General features: G+C 54.6%; 4 protein-coding genes across 4 annotated transcripts; 3 read left to right on the forward strand and 1 right to left on the reverse strand.

Annotated features, from left to right (window-relative positions):
* Positions 1–424: 424 nt before the first annotated feature.
* On the reverse strand, positions 425–6,106 carry NCLIV_013410 (putative MmgE/PrpD family domain containing protein; the record flags this gene model as incomplete). Its single annotated transcript, XM_003881532.1, has 10 exons — positions 425–688; positions 1,069–1,194; positions 1,871–1,932; positions 2,328–2,480; positions 3,010–3,146; positions 3,681–3,847; positions 4,201–4,249; positions 4,993–4,996; positions 5,480–5,619; positions 6,009–6,106. 10 exons carry the CDS (start codon positions 6,104–6,106, stop codon positions 425–427), a joined length of 1,200 nt encoding a protein of 399 aa, XP_003881581.1.
* An 856-nt stretch (positions 6,107–6,962) lies between these two features.
* On the forward strand, positions 6,963–7,916 carry NCLIV_013420 (Anaphase-promoting complex subunit 11, related; the record flags this gene model as incomplete). The annotated part of the gene is made up of 2 exons (XM_003881533.1): positions 6,963–7,193; positions 7,770–7,916. The coding sequence occupies 2 exons, from the start codon at positions 6,963–6,965 to the stop codon at positions 7,914–7,916; spliced, it is 378 nt and encodes a 125-aa protein (XP_003881582.1).
* Positions 7,917–10,213: 2,297 nt separating this feature from the next.
* On the forward strand, positions 10,214–12,763 carry NCLIV_013430 (conserved hypothetical protein; the record flags this gene model as incomplete). The annotated part of the gene is made up of 1 exon (XM_003881534.1): positions 10,214–12,763. The coding sequence occupies one exon, from the start codon at positions 10,214–10,216 to the stop codon at positions 12,761–12,763; it is 2,550 nt and encodes an 849-aa protein (XP_003881583.1).
* Positions 12,764–14,800: 2,037 nt separating this feature from the next.
* NCLIV_013440 (putative WD repeat-containing protein) lies at positions 14,801–19,150 on the forward strand (the record flags this gene model as incomplete). Its single annotated transcript, XM_003881535.1, has 7 exons — positions 14,801–15,194; positions 15,787–15,851; positions 16,346–16,620; positions 17,110–17,291; positions 17,562–18,453; positions 18,704–18,866; positions 19,100–19,150. 7 exons carry the CDS (start codon positions 14,801–14,803, stop codon positions 19,148–19,150), a joined length of 2,022 nt encoding a protein of 673 aa, XP_003881584.1.
* Positions 19,151–19,330: the final 180 nt, after the last annotated feature.

The raw sequence follows: 19,330 nt of genomic DNA on the forward strand, positions 1-19,330 counted from the left end.
AGTATATATCTATCATATATATATATAGCTATATATATATCTATATATATATATATATATATATATGTATATATATACATATATATATATATATATATATATATATGTATATATATATATATATATATATATATATATATATATATATATATGTATATATATATATATATATATATATATATATATAAATGTATATATATATATATATATATATAGATATATATAAATGTATATATATATATATATATATAAATGTATATATATATATATATATATATAGATATATATAAATGTATATATATATATATATATATATAAATGTATATATAAATGTATAGGTCCAGGTGCAGGCCGAGGTGGGCACAGAGAGAGAGAGGGACATCCCTACAGATGTGTCGGTAAACCCCTAAACGGCAAATGGATGTTACTCTAGTGCCTCGTCTGTCCAGAGGAACGTCGTGACGTCAGAACCCGCCTTGCCTGCCTCCTGCGATTCGGCATACACCACTCTACTTGCAGTGTACGTACACACCATGGAGTGGTCGGCAGACTGCCGAGTCCGAGGGTCTCGCTTGGCAACGTCTCCGATGATGCTGAAGGCAGGCTCGTACGCGGTTACAGAGATTGCCTGGATGCGGTTCGGCTCGCGAGAGATCACGGGATGCGCGACCAGCAACCGAATAAGACCCTGGAAACGTTTACACACCGACGGCCACGCACAAAACGCATGCGCCTCTAGACTGCCTGTACAGAACTGTGTTTGTACATAGACACACTTGTCGTGCAGCTCCGAAAATAAGACGCGCGCACCTCGGAAGCGTTCCTCGTAGCTTAACAGTACCTCCATTCATACACGGCGACACTGTGTCCATTATATCGGTAGTTATGCTAAAACGCAGACACGGATTTTTATAAACTAAATCATTCTATAAAGCTAAATACATCTGAGGAGGTAGATACGCACGAGCGTTGCCCTGTAGCGTCTGGGCGTCCGGGACCGTTGCTGAGTTGGCGGCGCACAGACGCGCGCGGCTGTGATTCTATACCATGCAGCGAGATGCCGCTCACCTCGAGGGCTCCTGCCGACTGGTGTTCGTACAGCCCAAGCTTGAAATGCATGCGCGAAACGGCGAAATCTTTTCCGGAGTGCGTGAGGACGAGGTCGAAGGGCGACTCTCCGTCCGTTTTCACATTCTGGAAACAAAAGAAAACCGCGCACGCGAGCGGCATCGCGAGAATGTCCCAAGCCTTGATCGCTCGAGAGACGCACCTGGGGGACCTCAGCTCGACATCCTGCAAAGAGAGATGACGGCGACCGGGCGGAATCTACGACCGTCTTATGGGAAGGACAAACGGCACGAAACCGAGCAGCGAGAAACGAACGTGGACACAAAACGCCCAGCATTGAACGTCTGCACAGCTCACACGGAGATCTACACATGGATCAGCAGGTGACATTTAAAAAAATACACACGCAAGCACATGTACGTTGCCACAACATCCTGCCCCATATATATATATATATATATATATATACATGACAATGCACATGTATCCGTATACGTATCATATATATATATATATATATATATATATATATATATATGAATACGGGTCAACGTGACGACGCGGCGATCTACGCGTCGCTCAAGCTGCCTTTATATCGACACTGAAGAGCCGCTGTGTGTCGCTGTGCGCAATAAGATATACGCATACCCTAAATGTATGAATGTGCCCCACGTAGTATCTGTATTCGGGTCTGCGGACGGATATCTCTAAACCCGCATACACAGGTACCTACAAATATGCACGTGAATATACACGTGTATGGATAGACACAAGGTGGAGGGACGCCACGGTCTTGTCTTACCCATCTGAAGACAGCCTCTGGATTTCGGAAGATATCTCGCGGTCCGACAAAGCCCTTGATCGCTAAGTGACACAAGCAGAACGTCTGCAGCAAACCATGGCTTGTGGGGAAGGGACATAGAGACATTTGCGAGCGTTTCCCTGTCAAACGCCCTTTTGAGTCTCGGTCGTTCCTCGTGGCCCGCGGGTTCTCTCTCCCTGGATCTTGTGTCTAGGGAGCCTTCGCCACCGTTGTAGAGAAGTTTGGTCGGCAGCAAACCTTGAAGCCGGAAAATCCGTTGCCACTAGCAGGAGGCTATTTCAAAAACACTTGTTGTGATACGTATACCAATCCGCGAATCAGTTTCGGCACATGCACGCCTGCGTGTGCATGCAGCGGTGCGTCTGAGCGCTATCTTTGAAGGCTGCAGACGCGTTTTGCGAGGTCGCACACACTCGGAGATGCTCAAAAATAATACCTCGGCGCATGCTGAGGACGGCAGCCTCTGCGGCGAGAGCCGCCGAGCTCCCCTTCGAGTCGCTGAGCTGCTTGCCGGCTCGAATCGCTCTCCAGGGAATGTAGTGGGCGACTGACAAGCCGATGGCGGATTCAATTTGCTCGGCGGACGCTCCTGAGCAACCCCGCATGCACACGTCCCTCAATCGAAACAAAGACGCGTTTCGGTCCCGGAGCACACAGCCGGTGGGGGCCCTCGACATCGAGGTCGCGACATCGACAGATCGGAACGCATTTCATCTGCGGGAACGAGGGCATGCATATGCACATGTCCCCGCCAGACCGCTGGAGAGGTGCAAATATATTTGCAGGGGTTGGCGCCTCGTCCGATGCATGCGTGTGCACATTTGCACGTGTAGATGCACGGAGAAAGAAAGAACGCGAAAACGCGACGGGAAGAGATGCACGCAGCGAGAGAGGTTAACGCGTAGAGGGTTCGATGAGTCATGCGACTCGGGTCACGCGCGCAAATCTTGCATGCACTGCACGAACGTGAATATATACTTACGTAAATATATATTTATACACACACATATATATCTCTCTACCTATACACATATATATATATATATATATGTCTGGGTGGAACGTGTGTGCATGCCTGCGTGAGCTGTTTTGCACACCGCGTGTCGCCTCGGCCGTACCCAGAAGGGCGCCGTAGACGGCAGCCGAGGCGACCGCTCCGTAGACCACGTGGTCAATTTTGAACGATTTCAGGCTGAAGACTTCCGCGAGACGCCCGCGGATCTCGTCCAGGCACAGCATCGCCCGGAGAGCCTTTCTGCGCGGGAAACAAAAGGGAAGGCAAAGCGGACTGAGACACGACAACAGGCGCCGCCAACGCGCGGCCCAGGCGCCTGCACGCGCAGCGTTTGCGGCGGACAGAGAAAACAAAGAGGAGGCGGCGGGCGAAGCGGCGCACCCGGGAACGCCGACCCCCCGCGTCTCCGGAACAGGAAGATGCGACGGCCCGACAGAGGAGCCGAAGATCTCGGCCAACAAGTCACGAGGAGAGAAGAGAAAGAGACAAGGTGCAAAGCGATGGACTGCCGAGGCCATATACCTAAGCGCACGACCTTGTTGGTCGTGTGGGGCCTATATCTACGCTCCCGAAAATGCGTGAATCCACACCCAAGTGTACAGACAGGGAGACAGCGATACCCGCGTGGAGCGCGCTACTTCTATCTTCCCGTACACAAACGCGTATACATATATATATACATATATATGTACGCATGTATATGTGTATATGTATAACGACTACCAGATCAGTTATTATATGCAGATAGACTTTTGAAGCGCGCTTGGTGGTTACCGGCCGTCGACGTTTTCGGCACCAGCCTGGGCAGCGGCGATGACGACAGGGTAGAAGTCGTTGTGTCCGAATTCTCCTGCTTGGTGTCCCTTCAACTTTGGATTGAAGCCAAAGACAGTGCCGTTGCTGTCCCACTCTCGCACCGCTGCGCAGTTCGCTGCGACGACCTGGATTGCGCCGCATACACAAAGACGAGATCGTTTTCTTTCAAAGCCTCGAGACCCACAGATGATCGAATCCTGAGACCGACCGCCTCAGTGCTGCGCGGCGTGCAGCTTTCACACGGGGATTCCGCCGAACAAACTTGTCCTCCACTCTCCCCCAACACGACGGAACACCCCAATGCGCACGCCGCTCTCTTCACATCTACATCTGCGCGCGATACACCTACACCAACAAATATATATATATATATATATATTTATTGTATATTGTGTAGACGGGCTGTTTGCTGGTTACGACACCCCGTTTCCATGAACCCGTGCGGTACCTGCGTTCGCTCATCAACGGCGCAACTGACCTTTTCGGGTTGTGACCGTGTCAGACTGCCGAAGACGCGTGCGCCGCAGCTGCGACAGGACACACGGGCACAGAAGGCGGGGGCAACTGAGAGGATCCTGTCCATTTCCGACGCCGCAACCAGGCGCGGAGCGTCTTTCGGTTCCCTGGCGAGGCCTGTCTCGATTCGCTCGCAAATCGTGACTGGGTCAAGCGGAAATGGAGCCGCTCCGTGCAGGGCCAGAGGTGTACATACCGACTGAGTTTTGTGAACGTCTTTGGACACGCAACTCAGGCGAACAGCGCTAAAACGTAGCTACGTCTCAGCATCACCATGCGCAACGACGCATGCATCCAGCTAGACCTACACCCTTGACATCTATACAAGCGAGACACATCTTCTGTAGATGGAGTATATGGACGCCGACACATGTGTGCGTTAGCCGTGTCTTTGCTGCCGAATTGAGCCGTCGGGGGTGAACGGGCGAACTGCAGACAGGCTGCAGAGCCTCGAAGCGCCAGGCCGACCCGCGGAGGCTCTGCTAGATACCGTGTGACGTAGCGACACCCGGCAGGGGCCCACGCATGTCCTCTGGGGCTCGCCGCTGTCTCAAGGAAGAAAACCGTTCTCTTCGCTGCCGACCACTCGGCTGTGCCAAGGGATGTCTCATCTTGCATCGATCTGTGCTCATGCATAGCGCTAGTCACATCCTCGGACCCCCTCGCTCCCCCCATAAACTCTTCCGTCCACGCATGCGGAATCGCCCATATGGGCAGAGGGAACGAAGCGACGGATGTGCTGCGGAACACTCACGCGCCTGAACCACACGGGGCACACGCCGCAACAGCGCGGCTTCTGAGCGGATGCGCGGCTCCTCATTCACGCGCCGTGTCGTCTTGACAGCAACCTCCTTCTTCACCACACTCACACCCGCACACAGGTCGTCCTATATATATATATATATACATACATACAGATATCTGTCTCTCTATTATATATATATATATCTATGTATAGGTTTCTGTATATCCACCGATCACCCTGAAGGTTTACAGACGCCAGTGTGGAGAGAGAGAGGCAGGGTGCGAGCGCAGGAAAGAGAGCAAGATGCGCGTACGCCGGCGCACGTTTCCCGACGTCTCGAAAGTGTCGTGCAAGGTCACGGGCGTGTTGTTTCGCAGATGACTGGAAATTGAACAGGCACAGGGTGAAAATCCGCGAACTGCGCCAAAGGTTGCGCGTATCCGTACAGCTTTCACAAACCCTGAATGCGGTGCGCTTTCTGTTTTGTCGAGCTTACAGGGGTAATCGAGAGCCTCTTCCCTCAGAATGGTCGGCGCATTCGTTTTGAGCGCCAGTGCGGAAACGCCGCAAAGGACGCTGTCCGTGTGGAACAGGCGAACTTTCTCGTAGACGTTCTCGTCGACATTATCCCCGTACCTGTGTGAAACGGCGCAGCGAAGCGGCAGACTCTTTTGGGAATTCGAACACCCACGCTCCTCGAGCCCGTGCAGCAACACACTTGGACTGGGAAAAAGTGTACGGGTGGACGCGTGTCTACAGCGACGTGTCTCCAGTGTACGGACATACACGCATGCACACACAGAGAGAGACAGCTGGATGTACACTTATCAGCCTGGAAATCTGGCCGCCGTACTTTTCCAAAAAAGGCGTCTCCACACTCCTATACACCGACGCATCGCGTCTTGAGGAACTTTGGAGGCGAAAACGGTGCGGCAGCCCTCCCCTGGAGTCACAAAGAGGAGTGTGGATTTCTTTGTTTCTCGCTACGGGACATGTGGAATTTCTGCGAAGCGAAGAAGGCTCACTTTCCGCCCAAGAAGTCTATGGCGAACTGCGCAATGCCGAGAGCCTGGTTTGAGTCTCGAGGCAAAACAATGCTGTCGGCTGAAAAGCTCTGCGTCATTTTGAGGACCGGCGGCAGAGGGGAAAAGAACAGGGAATCGGAGGGAAGTGTTCAGCGTGTTCTGCGAGGCTTGGCTGCAGTCGAATGAATATGCCCAGGAAACCCGTCCAGGAGTTCGCAAAGGCAGCAGGCACTCTACGGCGAGTCCTGACACGTAGCTTTTGCTCCCGTGTCAGAATACGGCGCCTTGTTTTGTACCTCGCAGGACAAGCACACCATGGTCCAGCGAACACGTACACCTCACGGCGTTGGGTAACGCTCGCAGAACTGCAAGGGTTGATCTTTGCGCGTGTGTAGAGTCATGCAAGTGCAGTTTGTTTGCATAGTCGACTCGCGGTTCGGTGGCAGGGAAAATAGTGAGTCGAAAGACTGGACGGTGAGCTCTCTAGGAAAGCATACACGTCCATGATTTTCAGCCGCCAAGAAAGGCGAAAGTTCGTCTTTGGACGACTGAGATGCGGTGAGTCCTCGCTGAGTCTCCCGGCTTTTCGAGTTTTGACCTTGTCTAGCAAAAAGCCGGCGTTCATTCGCGCTGTGCATGCGCCGCGAGTGGCGAAATTTTTGCCTCGGGCAAATCGTCGTCAGAAGACGCAGTTTTCAGCGTTCCATTTTCTTTTTTTCTTCAGGTGTCGCCTGACTAAAAGTGCGTGTTCGGCTGCCCAGCAAAAACACACACAAGTCTTCCGAATGTCTTTTCCGCGATTGCGTTGCGAGATCTGCCGTCACACCGACTGAACCTCCCCCCCCCTCGGGTGGTATTAACGCTCTCTCTAGTCGAACAGCTTTTCTGCTTTTTCCCTGTAGAGCGAACCCTGGGTTCTTAGGAGTTTTCGCGACACACACGCGCGTTGTCACCATGTCGGGCGCAGAAGACCCTACTTCTCCCATGGACGTCGGCGCGTCCGCCCCTCCGGCCTCCAGTAGCGGAGCTGCCGAAGACGAAACCTCCTCCGAGGTTCCTGTCCGGAGATTTGAAGTTAAAAAGTGGTCTGCAGTCGCCCTCTGGTCGTGGGACATCGTCGTCGACAACTGTGCAATTTGCCGAAACCACATCATGGACTTGTGTATCGAGTGCCAGGCGAGTCAGGTGCGTTTCAGACCGGAAAATACCCCGTTCTTCACAAGGTCCACGCGGACTGAAGCGGCCGTGTGCTTGCCCGGTCGTGAAGATCGTGTTTGATCCAGTTTGGGCGGTCTTGTCCCGCTTCAGGTGTCTTCTCCGACTCAGAACTTGATATACACGAAACTGGAGAACAGTGGCAGAAACAACGACGCCGGGAAAGATAGGAGAAATCGTGCGTCGCGCTCTTTCCAGTGGATATGCGGGGGACTGGCGGATCTACCGCGGGGGCTGTCGGGGGCGAAAGTTTCTCGTTTCCCGTCTCGTCTGGACCGTGCAACTGCAGCAAAGACACGTATCACTCTCCGGCGCATTCACAGGCAGAGGGCTCAACCATCGCAGAGCTTTTCGTCAGGGTTGAAACGTGTTGCCACGCGCGACTGGACAGTGGCTACCTCGTACGCAGGCGTGTACGACAGTAGGTATCGGCTTCCCGCGTGATATTTCCCGAGCACACACACGCCCACGAAGTGTGCAGTTTGGAGTCGAAGCTCATGCGCGGCGTCTGCTGGGTCATCCCTGTGCTGTCTTTTTCTGTGCCAGGGAGGCTCCAGTTCCGAGGAGTGCACCGTCGCCTGGGGCGTGTGCAATCACGCGTTCCACTTCCACTGCATCTCCAGATGGCTTAAGACCCGGCAAGTCTGCCCACTGGACAATGCAGACTGGGAATTTCAAAAGTATGGGCGGTAGAGCTTCTCTCTTTCCGCTCCTTGGAGACGCCGAGTTAAATGCCGCTGCACGGAACTGGATGACGATCGCGTCGATTCTCTTTCTTGCTGTGTTCGCTTCCTCTATGCTGATACGAATTTGGTACGGAGCCTCTGGCCACCGCCGCAACTCTCGGAGTTCGCAGAAAGTAGCATGAGAGAAGAAAAAGACTGCATCTTTCTAAGAGCTCTTTTACCAGGGTCGTCGAGGTTCGCTGGAGTTCTCGTGATGCCGCATGGGTCCGGTCGCGCGGGAAATAACCTGGCGCTCCATCAGTCAGTTGAATGTTGAGCAACAGGCAATGTGAGCGTGTCGGCATATATGAAAATGCCTGTACAGATCTCTAGATTCGTTCATATGCATTCGCATAGTTTAAGCTAAATGCGAATGTATACGCGCGTCTAGAACTCACACAAACAAGTTATTGTATGCATAACTGTATACATATCCATATATATATATATATAGTAAAAAGGGACTGGCGTCTGTTATTTGAGGCACTCTGCTTTCTTTTTTTTGGTAAAAAACTGTACGATGAGGCGATTCCGACAGAAATGCAGAGTTTTCGGCAGTGGGGACTCGTCGACCGCCTGCTGGGGAAATGCTAGAGTCTCTACCTGATGGATTCCTGGTCGCGCTTGCGCTCAAAATAAACTGTGGGCGTAGTCCGTGGACGTGTCTCAAAACCATCCTCGTAGAGTGGCCTGGCGCCTCCCATTTTCACACTTTAGAAACCGGAATGTGCGGGCTACTCGTGTTCCGGTGTTTCCAAAACGTTTGTCTGATTGTTCTTGTTCAAAGTCATCGAATCCTGAAAGTATTGCTCGACAAATTTTTGTGAAGTCCATGCTGCGCGCGGGCTTTGCGGTGTGCACTTAGCCCTTTCTTAGCAAAGCAATGCCTCATTCGTAGGCGTGTGCGCTTTTCCCGAGTTCGTGCACAAATAGTGAACCAACACAGGCAGCGCTTACTTAAGACGGCAATGGTTTATCTTCTGCCAATTTCATGGTATTTACGGTATGGTAGACTCGCTTCATGTTTTTGACTGGAAGATGTGCGCCGAAACTCGGGACACTCCGGAAGTGGCGGGGATGCAAGGCATAAAAACACGAGATCTGCACATACGCCCAGTTCTGAGGGACGGAAGAATTTGAATTTCAGTGTATTGTCATGAATCAAGGCAGCACGGGTATGCATACGTTGTTGGAGGCTGTCCAGTTCAGCGAGGTCGCGAGTGTGGTACCCTGGAGCAAGCTAGTTAGCAGCACAACTAATTTTCAAATGCAGGAACTACTGTAGACAAAATCGGAGGTGCGCGTACGACCGTCATGGCCCTGTCTTCATCGACACACCAGCAAGTTTTACTGCTTGCCACTTTTTCGTCGCTCCACTGCGCTTGATGACCCATCAACCGAAGTCGCGTGGACAGCAGCACTGAGGAACGCAGCATGCATCAGAACTCCCGCAAAAGGGGCGGTGAAGCTCTTCCTCCAGACACCTGAATCTCAAAAAACTAGCTCAGGAAAGCTAAAGTGTTTAGCCGAATGAATGGTCCGTTACGGTTGTGAACTAGGAACACCGTACAGAGATGCAATGACTGCGCAAAAGCTGCCTTTCTTCAGTACCAACGCCCCCATCCGTGTCACTGAGGAGAGAAATTGCCGAGTTTGGGGGTAAGAAAACACGTGCTAAAGTTTTTGGGCTTGTGGCCACACCGGCGAGGTGCGAAAGGTTCTCTCTGCGAGTTTGAAGGAGACTCGCAGTAGCGACGTTCCTGGTGTGACAAGAAGTGTCTGTGTGTCTAAAGCAAGTCGCCGAAACGTGGCGATTTTTTTCACAGTTCTGTGGGACTGCTTAGCCCCACAGTTATAGGCTGTCGCAGTTCTGACAAAGGCGTGGTCGAGACTTGAAAGGGAACTGAATCTAAAGTGTGCTGGCATGAAACCGCGTGCGCGGTAACAGAGCATGCCAAAGCGGGCAAGCGTCTCTTGACTATGTATTTAGATACGTTGAAATATCTGGCTCGTGGATCGGTGCAAACGGCGGTTTCTGATTTTCCAGCACACTCTTTCCAGTGGGCTTTCCGAGGGAAAGTGGAGACACGACCAGCCCCTTACTTCCAAAGTCTGGCACGGCCCTATCTGGAGGGACCCCACGTTTCGGAGCAACGTGGAATACTTTCGTGAGGGGAAGTTTCTCCGTGATCAAACTACGAACTTCCTTTCGCATGCTCTGCGGCCTGACGGCGCTTCCGTGCCAGCGATTCCCAAGCAGCCAGGATGCGCTCCTCTATCCCCGCCAGGCGACGCGCCTTCACCGTTGCCGAAGCCCGTGCGGCGGATCAACGCAGTGAAACAAAGCTGAATGCTTTAGAGACCACCGTGAAGGCTTTCCAGAGTTTCGCCACTCTTGGCCAGCAGAAAGCCGAGTGGATCTCGTTCGCGGGAAGCCTGCAAATCCAGCGACAGCAAGCTGAGGCTGCCCTACGGCGCTGCCAGGAACTTGTGGACGACGTAGAATGTCGGATCTCACGCCGGCCGAGTGTACGGGCGGAATATGAAAAGGCTAAAACAGCCGCGAGGCCTACGGCTTCTCCCTCGGACAGACGAGGGGATCCCAATTGCCAAATGCCCTGTCGTTGCGGCACTCCGGCAAAGGTCGACGAGGACGCGGGCGGCTCAGCTGGAGCGGCCGATGCCGAGATATGGTCCGCCGAGGTGTTGCTGGAGAATGCCGTGCTCCTTGCGCGGCTCGGAAGGCGGATTGCCTCACAGTTCACTCGCGACGTGTCTGGGGAATCGACGAGCGGCGTGCGGAGCGCATTGGGATCGTCAGTGACTGGGCATCAAGTGACGGACAACAAGGCCGCTCGACTTCCGCCTGGTCAAGCGCCTCGCGACAGAAAAAAAGGAATCCCTCAAGTGAAGAACGATGAGCCAGTGGATCTGTCGCTGCGGAGCACCTGCTGTAGCTCAAGTGAAACGAGTCTGTTCGACTCAAGGCTCCATTCGGGGTCCTTTCGCAGTGAATCCGATCCGCACCTGCAAGAGAGTCCAGCTCTCGGCACGCTCGCTGCCTCGGTTGATCTCAGAACGCCATCGCTGCGCTTGCAAATCCTTGGCTTCACAGAGCTTCTCGAGCAATACGGCCTCATGGTGGTGGCAATAGAGCAGCAATTGGAGAGGGAGTACATCCGTGCTCAGCGGGCGGCACAACGCAGCAGAGCTTGTCTCCGACGCGTGGAGTCGCCGAAAGGGACTTCGATGCTTAGAGGCAATACTCGGTGCAGTGTAAGGAGTTCGAAAGCGAAAGATGCGTCTGCTTGTCCGGAGCCGGGCGAGCTGACAGAGGAAGAAGACCACTTCGTGGAGACTTGCTATGCGGTGTCTCCAAACACCTGCTACCACACCGCGTCGCTTCTTTCGAAAGTCTGCACGGAGTACCAGCAGAAGCTTCAGCGTCTAGAAGAAGACTTTCAGAGGGACCAGCTGAGCATGAAACAGGAATTGGCCGCTCTGTCCGGAAGAAAGAAAGACGTGCTCTGCGCCTTAAAAGGCCTCCGTTGCGCCAGAAGGCTCACCAATGGGGAGGGCAAGAATCGGCGCGCATGGCATGTGTCTGCCGACGCCAGCGCCACGTCAATTTGTTCTCCGTATCCAGCAGAAGTTCCTGGGTCTCGGAGGAAAGCCCGCGACTCCGTGGACGGCGCCGCGCCAGTTGATGACATCGCTGAGAGAGAAGTCTCCCCTCGGCATGAGGAAGTGTCGGAATTCCCGCCTGTGCCAGCCTCTGATAGGATAGAACTTCAAGCGGCATCCCAGTGTTCTGCCTGTCTACCCGAGCCCACAGAAAGCCGTCTACAAGAGGTGGCCGACACTGTCAACTTTATTTGTGGACAGTTTTCATATCCTGGAGCATCGCGGTCGCTTCTGCTCGAGCGGCTGCAGCTGGAGTTCCCTAGCGCTAGCGCCCACGATCTTCGGGAAGTGACAGAGATTCAGCGGCAGATCGCTCTTTTGCACCAGAGACGGACGGGACACTGGAAGGCGTTCTCGTCAGCTCGCATCGCGGCTTTGGCTGAGGCACAGAAACGTCGCAGTAACATTGTCCTTAGGTGTGGTCAAGCGAAGGCGAAGAAGGCCGAGAGAAGACGACAGGCAGAGAAACGTGCGGAACTCCATGAGCGACTAGGGCGGCAACGAGCTGCATTCCAAGAGAAAGAACGGGCTCGGAAGGAAGTTGAGGACGAGGCGCGCGCGCGTGCTGAGGAGACGCAGTCCCGTCTTGAAGCGAAGGAACAGCAACGGCGAGAGGAAGTCAAACAAACGGTGCTTACCTACCAACGGCACAAGGAAGAAGTGCTCAAGATTGAACGCGCAGCGGCGGAAGCGAAGGCGCACGACGAAGCTGTCCAGTATGCGGCAACTTGTCGGCGGAATGCACGTCGAATTGCACGGCGGAGAGAAATAGACGCCTGGCGAGATCATCAGCGAGACGAAAGACGCAGGGAGCGCCTTAGACGACAACAAGAAATTGTACAACGCATTAGGCGCGCAGCCGAACGGCTGGCTGTGGTGGCTCAGAGTGACCCCAAGCGGTTGCTGTCAGACACAGGCGCTAGCCGCGCTCGCGCCGAGGCGATAAAGAAAGAACACGAGGGAGAGCGTTCTGAATCCACAAGAATAAAATCGTTTGGCGTGCGGCACGGCTATGGAACAGATACTCTTCTTCGAGACATGCGGCTCAAATTGTCGGTAGCCCTCTTTGAAGCTGGATTGCACCGGAGTGAAGCAGGCCACGAGGCTCTCCTGTCCGTGGGAGAGAAGTGAGGGGACACGATTCAGCTGGCGTGTTTTCCTTCAATGGATACATTGTACAGGAGCCATCTAGCGAAAGCTACAGAGCCTTGCTCGTGTCCTGTTTTACTAATGGAAATCTGTCTTTCCCTGCCCGTCGATCCTCGCGACGAGCACCTTCGAAACGGCGTTGCCTTTCGACGTTGAGAACACGACAGACGTGAGTATTTCTCTCCTGACTTGCACCGTATCGACAAGAGGAATCGCCAACGCTCGCGTAGAAAATAGACAGAGAGTCTTCAAAGGTACACACTATCTTTGTGGCGGCATACATCACGGTGCGGCATCCAGCACCTCTGCCAGGCTCGCAGTTGTGCCTGCCTCATTGACCATTCGATAGTGGTTGGTAGTGCAATTACACACTGCGACAACCCCATATGACTGAAGGGACCAAAAAACCGATGGCCGGTTACCTTCTTGTGTCGTCGGAGGGAGGCTTTTGCTCGACTTCTCGGAACTAGCGGTCGTGGATCTCACTCTAGAATAGACACTTTTTGCGATGATGCCCGTGGTAGCCCCCGATGGCTTTTTCTGCTCAGTTGTTCGTAGCGTTCACGTTGCAGGGTTCAGGCGACTCAAGGGTTTACAGCATCGTAAAAAGAGTTGACTGGCGAGAGTCGATTATCCTTGCTCAGCAAGTCCAGTTGAACACTGTCAGCTTCACATTTTGGACAAGACTGCGTTACTTGTTCCTAGGAACAAAGCAGGTTTTTCCCAGCCCCCTCCTTTTGCTTTATCGATGTTTTTCCACTGTATAATGCATCAAGGGGAGCATCGTCCCGAGAGAGACTGCAGGAGCAGAGAACTGCCTTCCCCAACAATCGACGGTTTTGCAACCGGCGGCTGGTGTCAGGGGAATACATGCCCGCCCCCCTTGAACTGCTGGCCGGGATCTGCCTGTCTCGCAACGCCTGTAATTTTCCTGCTTACGCACATTATTGAGGGACGACCTTCGGACGGCTTCGCGTTCTTAAACAGTTACACAAAGTCGTCTTTTATCGGTGGGAAGCGAGCGTTTATGCTTCACCGTTTTTAACGCTCTCGGTGGGATACGCATTTTGCATCGGCGCTGTGTGCGTGGACTGCCGCTACGCGCGCGCAGCCCCGGAGCGGCTCTGACCTAGTCATTTGATCGAGTTTTTTGGGAAAAGAGGAATTAAAGTCTTTTTACGCTGATGGATAGGCGAGGCCAGTTACCGAGGGTTGCGCCTGCAGCTGCTTGTGCCACGAGACCTGTCCCCTGGACCCACTCGCCTGAGGAACAAGGCCAGATCCCTTCGCTGTCCAGATTCACCACGACGCTGCCTGTTTTCTTTCCTCTCTTTTTCCTCAACCACATCACCAACTGGCTTGGCGAGATACGATCAAATGCGTCTGAAGACCGAGAGGGCATGTTCCGCCGTACGCGGCAGGCACAAGCCTAGCTGACGCTTGGTAGTCGGGCCCCGGAACTCCCTCTGAGACGTTTTCCAGCAGCCGCCTGTTCTTTCTCGACTTTCTTGGACCTACCCCGGAAGACGACGAACCTTCGAGGATTCTCCCTCTGTACATCTACGCATAGCGTCGAGGGGGTGGTGGACTGCGTGCGCCAATAGGCTGCACACCGTGCCTATGCATTTGTATGCCTACACACTGCATCCCAAAATCCGTCTTTTTGTGTGCTCCTGTCTGCGGGACATGATTTTCACGCTGCCTGACTCGGTTTCCGCGTGGTGTTCCCTGGGGCTTTGCTGGTCGTGAACGCCCTCCCCTAAGCTGCAGTCTTGCGCAGGGGTCTTAAGTGACCAGTGGAGAACTGGCGTGCGCTTGATTTTTCCAACGGGCTGTTTCGGCGGAGTCAGACGACCCGCGCGAGGCTCTCTTGCGGCGTACGGAAACGTTCTGGGCTCCCATACTCGCGTGTGATCTCGAAAGATGGCGTACGTCTTGTGACTCCCGCGTTTCGCAGCGATTCCTGCGTGCGTCTTCGTGGTCAGATGACTTGCCCGCCCTCGTTTTTTCCCGAGACAGATGGCTCTTCCCTTCCCGGTCCTCGTGGCGGGAGGCCTGGACTCGTGCCTCTTTGTTTGGAACGCAGTGTCGTCTGCATGCATTGCGACGTTGAAGCTTCCAGATGAGCAGGTCAACAGTTTGGCAACTTCTCAGCTGCCTTCCTCCTCACCCTCGGCCCGCAAACGCTCAAGTCGATCCGATGGCCTGTTGGAGGCCGGTCCTGGAGATTACGCTTCTCCCAACCGCCAGGCAAATCTGCAGGCGCCCTGGGCCGGAGGCGAAACTGCGCGCTGGGCCTCGCAGAACCACGCCGTCCTTGTTGCGGCGGCCGGGAATCCTTCCATTACGGTGTTTGACGTAGGCGCGCTGGCGGAACGCTCGGACGATGTCCTCCCCATTGCGACGTTACAAGGTATGCCACGGTCTCGGCTAGCAGCGATCTCCGGAAAGCTGTCCACGGTTCAGGGTCCGGCTCTCTGGAGAGGCCACGGGGCCCCTCAAGCAGCGCACTCTACCTACGTAACTACACACACACACGCTGGGGCTCGGGGCAGCAAAGCAGAAACAGATGCTTATTCGCCGTGTTTCGCCTTTTCGTTTGGCTGCGCACACGCACGCGCTTTTTTTGCCGATGCTCTGACTCACCCGAGGTAACCGCGTGGTCGCCGGAAAACGCTCACCCCAGCAGTGCACGAACAGTCCCTTTTCCTCTGGATGTATTCGATTATCTGGATGCACGTCAAGACACCCGGCAGCTCCACATAGAATCGGGTTACACGTGCTGCGAGTTTTCGAGATCCGTTGTGCGCAGGACACTTCCAGATCTGGTGCATAAAAGGCGATTTGCCCTCCGGAGGGGATGCAGGGGAGATCCGCGTCACCCCATCACGCGAGGGCTCCCCCAGGTTCACCAGCAGGGGTTTGCGCCCAGCAGGAGTTTGCAGCAGGACGGCTTTTCTGCCTGGAAAATGGAGGTTTCTAGCGTCCGTGTTTTTGTTTTGCAGGCCACGAGGGCAACGTCCGGAGCCTCGCATTTGTTCCCGATCCCTCCAGGCGCACGGCGCTCCAGGTGGGTGTACTCAAGGATTTTTAAGGTGGATTGTCTTTACAGACGCGAAGCCTCGGTCGGCGAAAAAAGACCTGCGGCACCGTGATGGTGCGCAAGGACGGTGTGCGCACGGTGGTTTGGAGAATACCGGTAGGAAGATCGTTCCGCACCTTTCAGAGCGTCTTTGCATCTTTGGCGTCGAGCGGCGCCTCAGTCCATGCAGAATCCGGGAGATCAAACAAGCGTACGGCCTGCCTTCTCCGTGCCCCAGCGTCATCGCCGTTTAAAACGGCGTGGGCTGGAGCGGAAGTGCTAGGAACCTACCAAGTTATCTTAACTGGCTCGGGGAGTCAACTGTGCCCGTTTGGTGCAGACTTGGCTTTCGTGGGTGACGCAGGGCCATTGAGAAAGATTCAGGTGTGCAGAAGAGTCGTACACGCTGTGGAACCTGCAGCACCACGTGGTGTATGTCCAGTGCGCGTTCGGTCGTTCTGTCCCTTCCCTGTTGACCGTAGACTCGTGGCGACAAGACCACTGCGGCATCTCCCGGCAGCGAGAGCGGCGCTGGTGCCAGCGGCGGCGCCTCCCTCATCTGTTCCTCCGGCGACGATGCCACGTGCCGGATCTGGGATCTTCGAGCGCCCCGGCATCAAATGCTGTTGCAGAACGAGCCGGGTGTCTCCATCAACTCTGTCTGTAGCGTGTCGCGACCGGACCTCCCATTCCACGTCATCATCGCAGATGCGAACGGGAGTTTGAAGGCCTGGGACCTGAGAAGTAACGCAACGTGGTGAGTTGGGTAGCCTGACGGACCAAGGAGCTGCTGCGGCCGCGGTGCGCCAGCGGAATGCCGGACGGGCGTTTCGGTGGGAGGGAAAAACTATATCTTACACTTGATATATCATCTTTCCTGCTCATATGTCAGTCTTCTACCTATGCCTACTGGTGGAATGGTTGTGCTCCCCCTAGATTTACATGTAAATACAGAATTCTGTGATTCGGCGCACACCATCGGTCATTTCGATGGTGCGAGATGCAGCGCTGGATCGGAGACATGCAGAGAGGGCCGTGCCTGAGAGCAGGCAGTGTCTGTCCCAAAATGTAGAACGCGGATTTTAGCTTGCTGCTTCGCGATGAAGTCGCATCCCTGGTACTCAGAGGGGACCCAGGTAGGCCGACGAAACGCTCACATTGTCCGACTGGAGCGCCTTGTTCGAAGACAGTGGCGAGAGTGGACGACACAGTGATCCTGTGCTGCGTGATCGTTTCCGTTCTACAGGGAGTTGGCAAGGCCTGTACGGCCGCAAGGGTTGAACATTGTTACAGGGAGTGGTCTGGGCTCTGAGATCGCTGCAGTCACCAAGTGCGGTTCGTTAAGCACCTTTTCTTTGGCGCCTTGCCCGTCGGGAACAGCGACTCTGGCTTTTGAGTCCTATTTTTTCCCTCATGGCCCAAACTACGGTGAGCGGATCGTTTGTCCCTCCACAAGCGCGGAAGTGTGGGAAGACATTTAGACCGGTGAAACGACTCTCGTGCGTGCCTTCGGCGCCTTCTGCGTGCCTAGCTCGCTCGGCTAGCGACGGCTGGGTAGGACGGCCGTCATGATAGGGTGTGCCGTGGAGCGTAGGTTGGCCATGCGTTCGGCGCCAGATTTCACATTTCGGACTGCCATGTGGGTTGTTTGTAGGCCCACGATTTTTGTGTCCATGTCGCCTTTGTGTGTCTATGCAGTTTTGAGCTGTCGATACAGCCCAGTCCGCCACGCCGTGAAGCCGTCTCTGGAATCTCCGCCGTTGGGTGAATCCCCGCCACTGGAATGGCTAGCTCGCCGGAGGCGCGAGGCCCAGGAGGAACTCGGCGCGAAGCGGAAGCAAAGACAGTATGCGCATGCTTGGTGGCAGCAGCAAAAGTTCGCGCATGACTGGTGGCGGAAGCGTGGAGGAGGCGTGTGGTGGCAGCACCTGGTGGATGAACAGGACGGGGCTGTGTGGGGCGAGAAGGACCGCGCGGCAGCCTGGGCCGATCAGGTCCGGTGGGGCGGGCAGTGGTGGGAAGAGTTCAGAGGCGCGAAGCCGTGGTGGCAGCAAGAGGCTGGAGGGCGCGCGTGGTGGCAACAGCAAGGCCGGAAGGCCTGGTGGCAGCGGCCGCACCTCGAGCACGCAGGAGACTGGCGGAAACAGGTGCTTCAAATTGGCGGTTGGTACGTCTGGGGGCCCGGCAGAGACGGGAGCGGGAGGGCCGAGACGCTGGTCCGAGTCGACGACGGCGGATCGGGGCAGATGGCGAGGACGTGTGCGGAAGGCCAAAGGAGTGAAGCGTCCGAGGTGACCCGCGAGTGTGAAGAGCAGGGGAGACCAACGGAGATAGCCGGTAAAAGGGAGCGAGACAGTCCGGCGCCCAGCCCGTCGCTGAGCCGCGACGATGGTACAGATGAGGGGACACGGACAGCCGGAGAAGGCCAAGGTCAGCGAAGAAAAGTAACTTGGAACGGATCAGATGATGGAAACGAGACTTGTTGGGTGCAGCGCATGGCAACGACTGGAGCCGACGGCGTCTGCGTGCTTTGGAAACGCGAGGGAAATGGCGAGTGGACGAGCGAAAGGGAGCTTATTGGACATGATCGGTAAGCGCTCGCGGAGGGAAAGGAGACAAAGGAGTTACTTCACTGTGCTCTCCTCTGTTTCCTGTAGTTCGTATGCACGGGGATACACTGCATTCGCCTAGTCACAGTGGAGGGAAAATGCCTGGTTCCATTTGCTTGGCAGGAGACCTCAGGGCAGAGGGGTCAGAAAACAACTATCCGGAGCCGTTTCCCGAAGAGTAAGCTCGAGATTCGACTCCCGCGTTCCGCGTGCGTTTCGTTCCCCTCACAGGTGGGTGTGGGACTGCACATTCAGCCGCGATGGCAAGATGCTGGTCACAGGAGGCTCGGACGCCTGCTGCAAGCTGTGGTCAGTTGAAACGGGGAAGCAATTTCTGGAATACTTCCCGGAAAAGAGCATCGGCCCCACAGGAGAGAGAGTCCGGAGCACCAAGGTAAGAAGGCAGGAAAGAATGCCGCTTCGCCATTTTGTGATATTTCCAGCGGGAATTTCAATGAGATGTATGGCCGCGATTCTCGGGTTCTTTGTGCACCTACCGAGACAGAGGTAACTTGGTATTTTCTGGGGTTACTCCCTGTCAGCTACAATCGTTGAGACCGTTGCTGATGTCGATGCATTCACGCGACTCCGGGAATCCGGCATGTGCGTGTTGGCTTTCCGATGCAGGCCATTCTAGCGATATCACTGCTCGATGCACCCGTGGACAAGAATAAGTAACTTAACCTGCAGCAGCCGGCGCGTGTCAATGGCTCAGCAGCTCTGGGCAGAATCCAAAATTGGTGAACGAAAATCTGTTTCCCATCGTCACTGTCAAGGCATACAGCAACAAGGGGAAAACCGACTACGGCTCGACTGTGGGAAGCAAGCGTGCCGAGGACAGAAGCGGAAGCACGGAAA

Source organism: Neospora caninum, chromosome V (assembly GCF_000208865.1).
Source record: "Neospora caninum Liverpool complete genome, chromosome V".
NCBI classification, from domain to species: domain Eukaryota; phylum Apicomplexa; class Conoidasida; order Eucoccidiorida; family Sarcocystidae; genus Neospora; species Neospora caninum.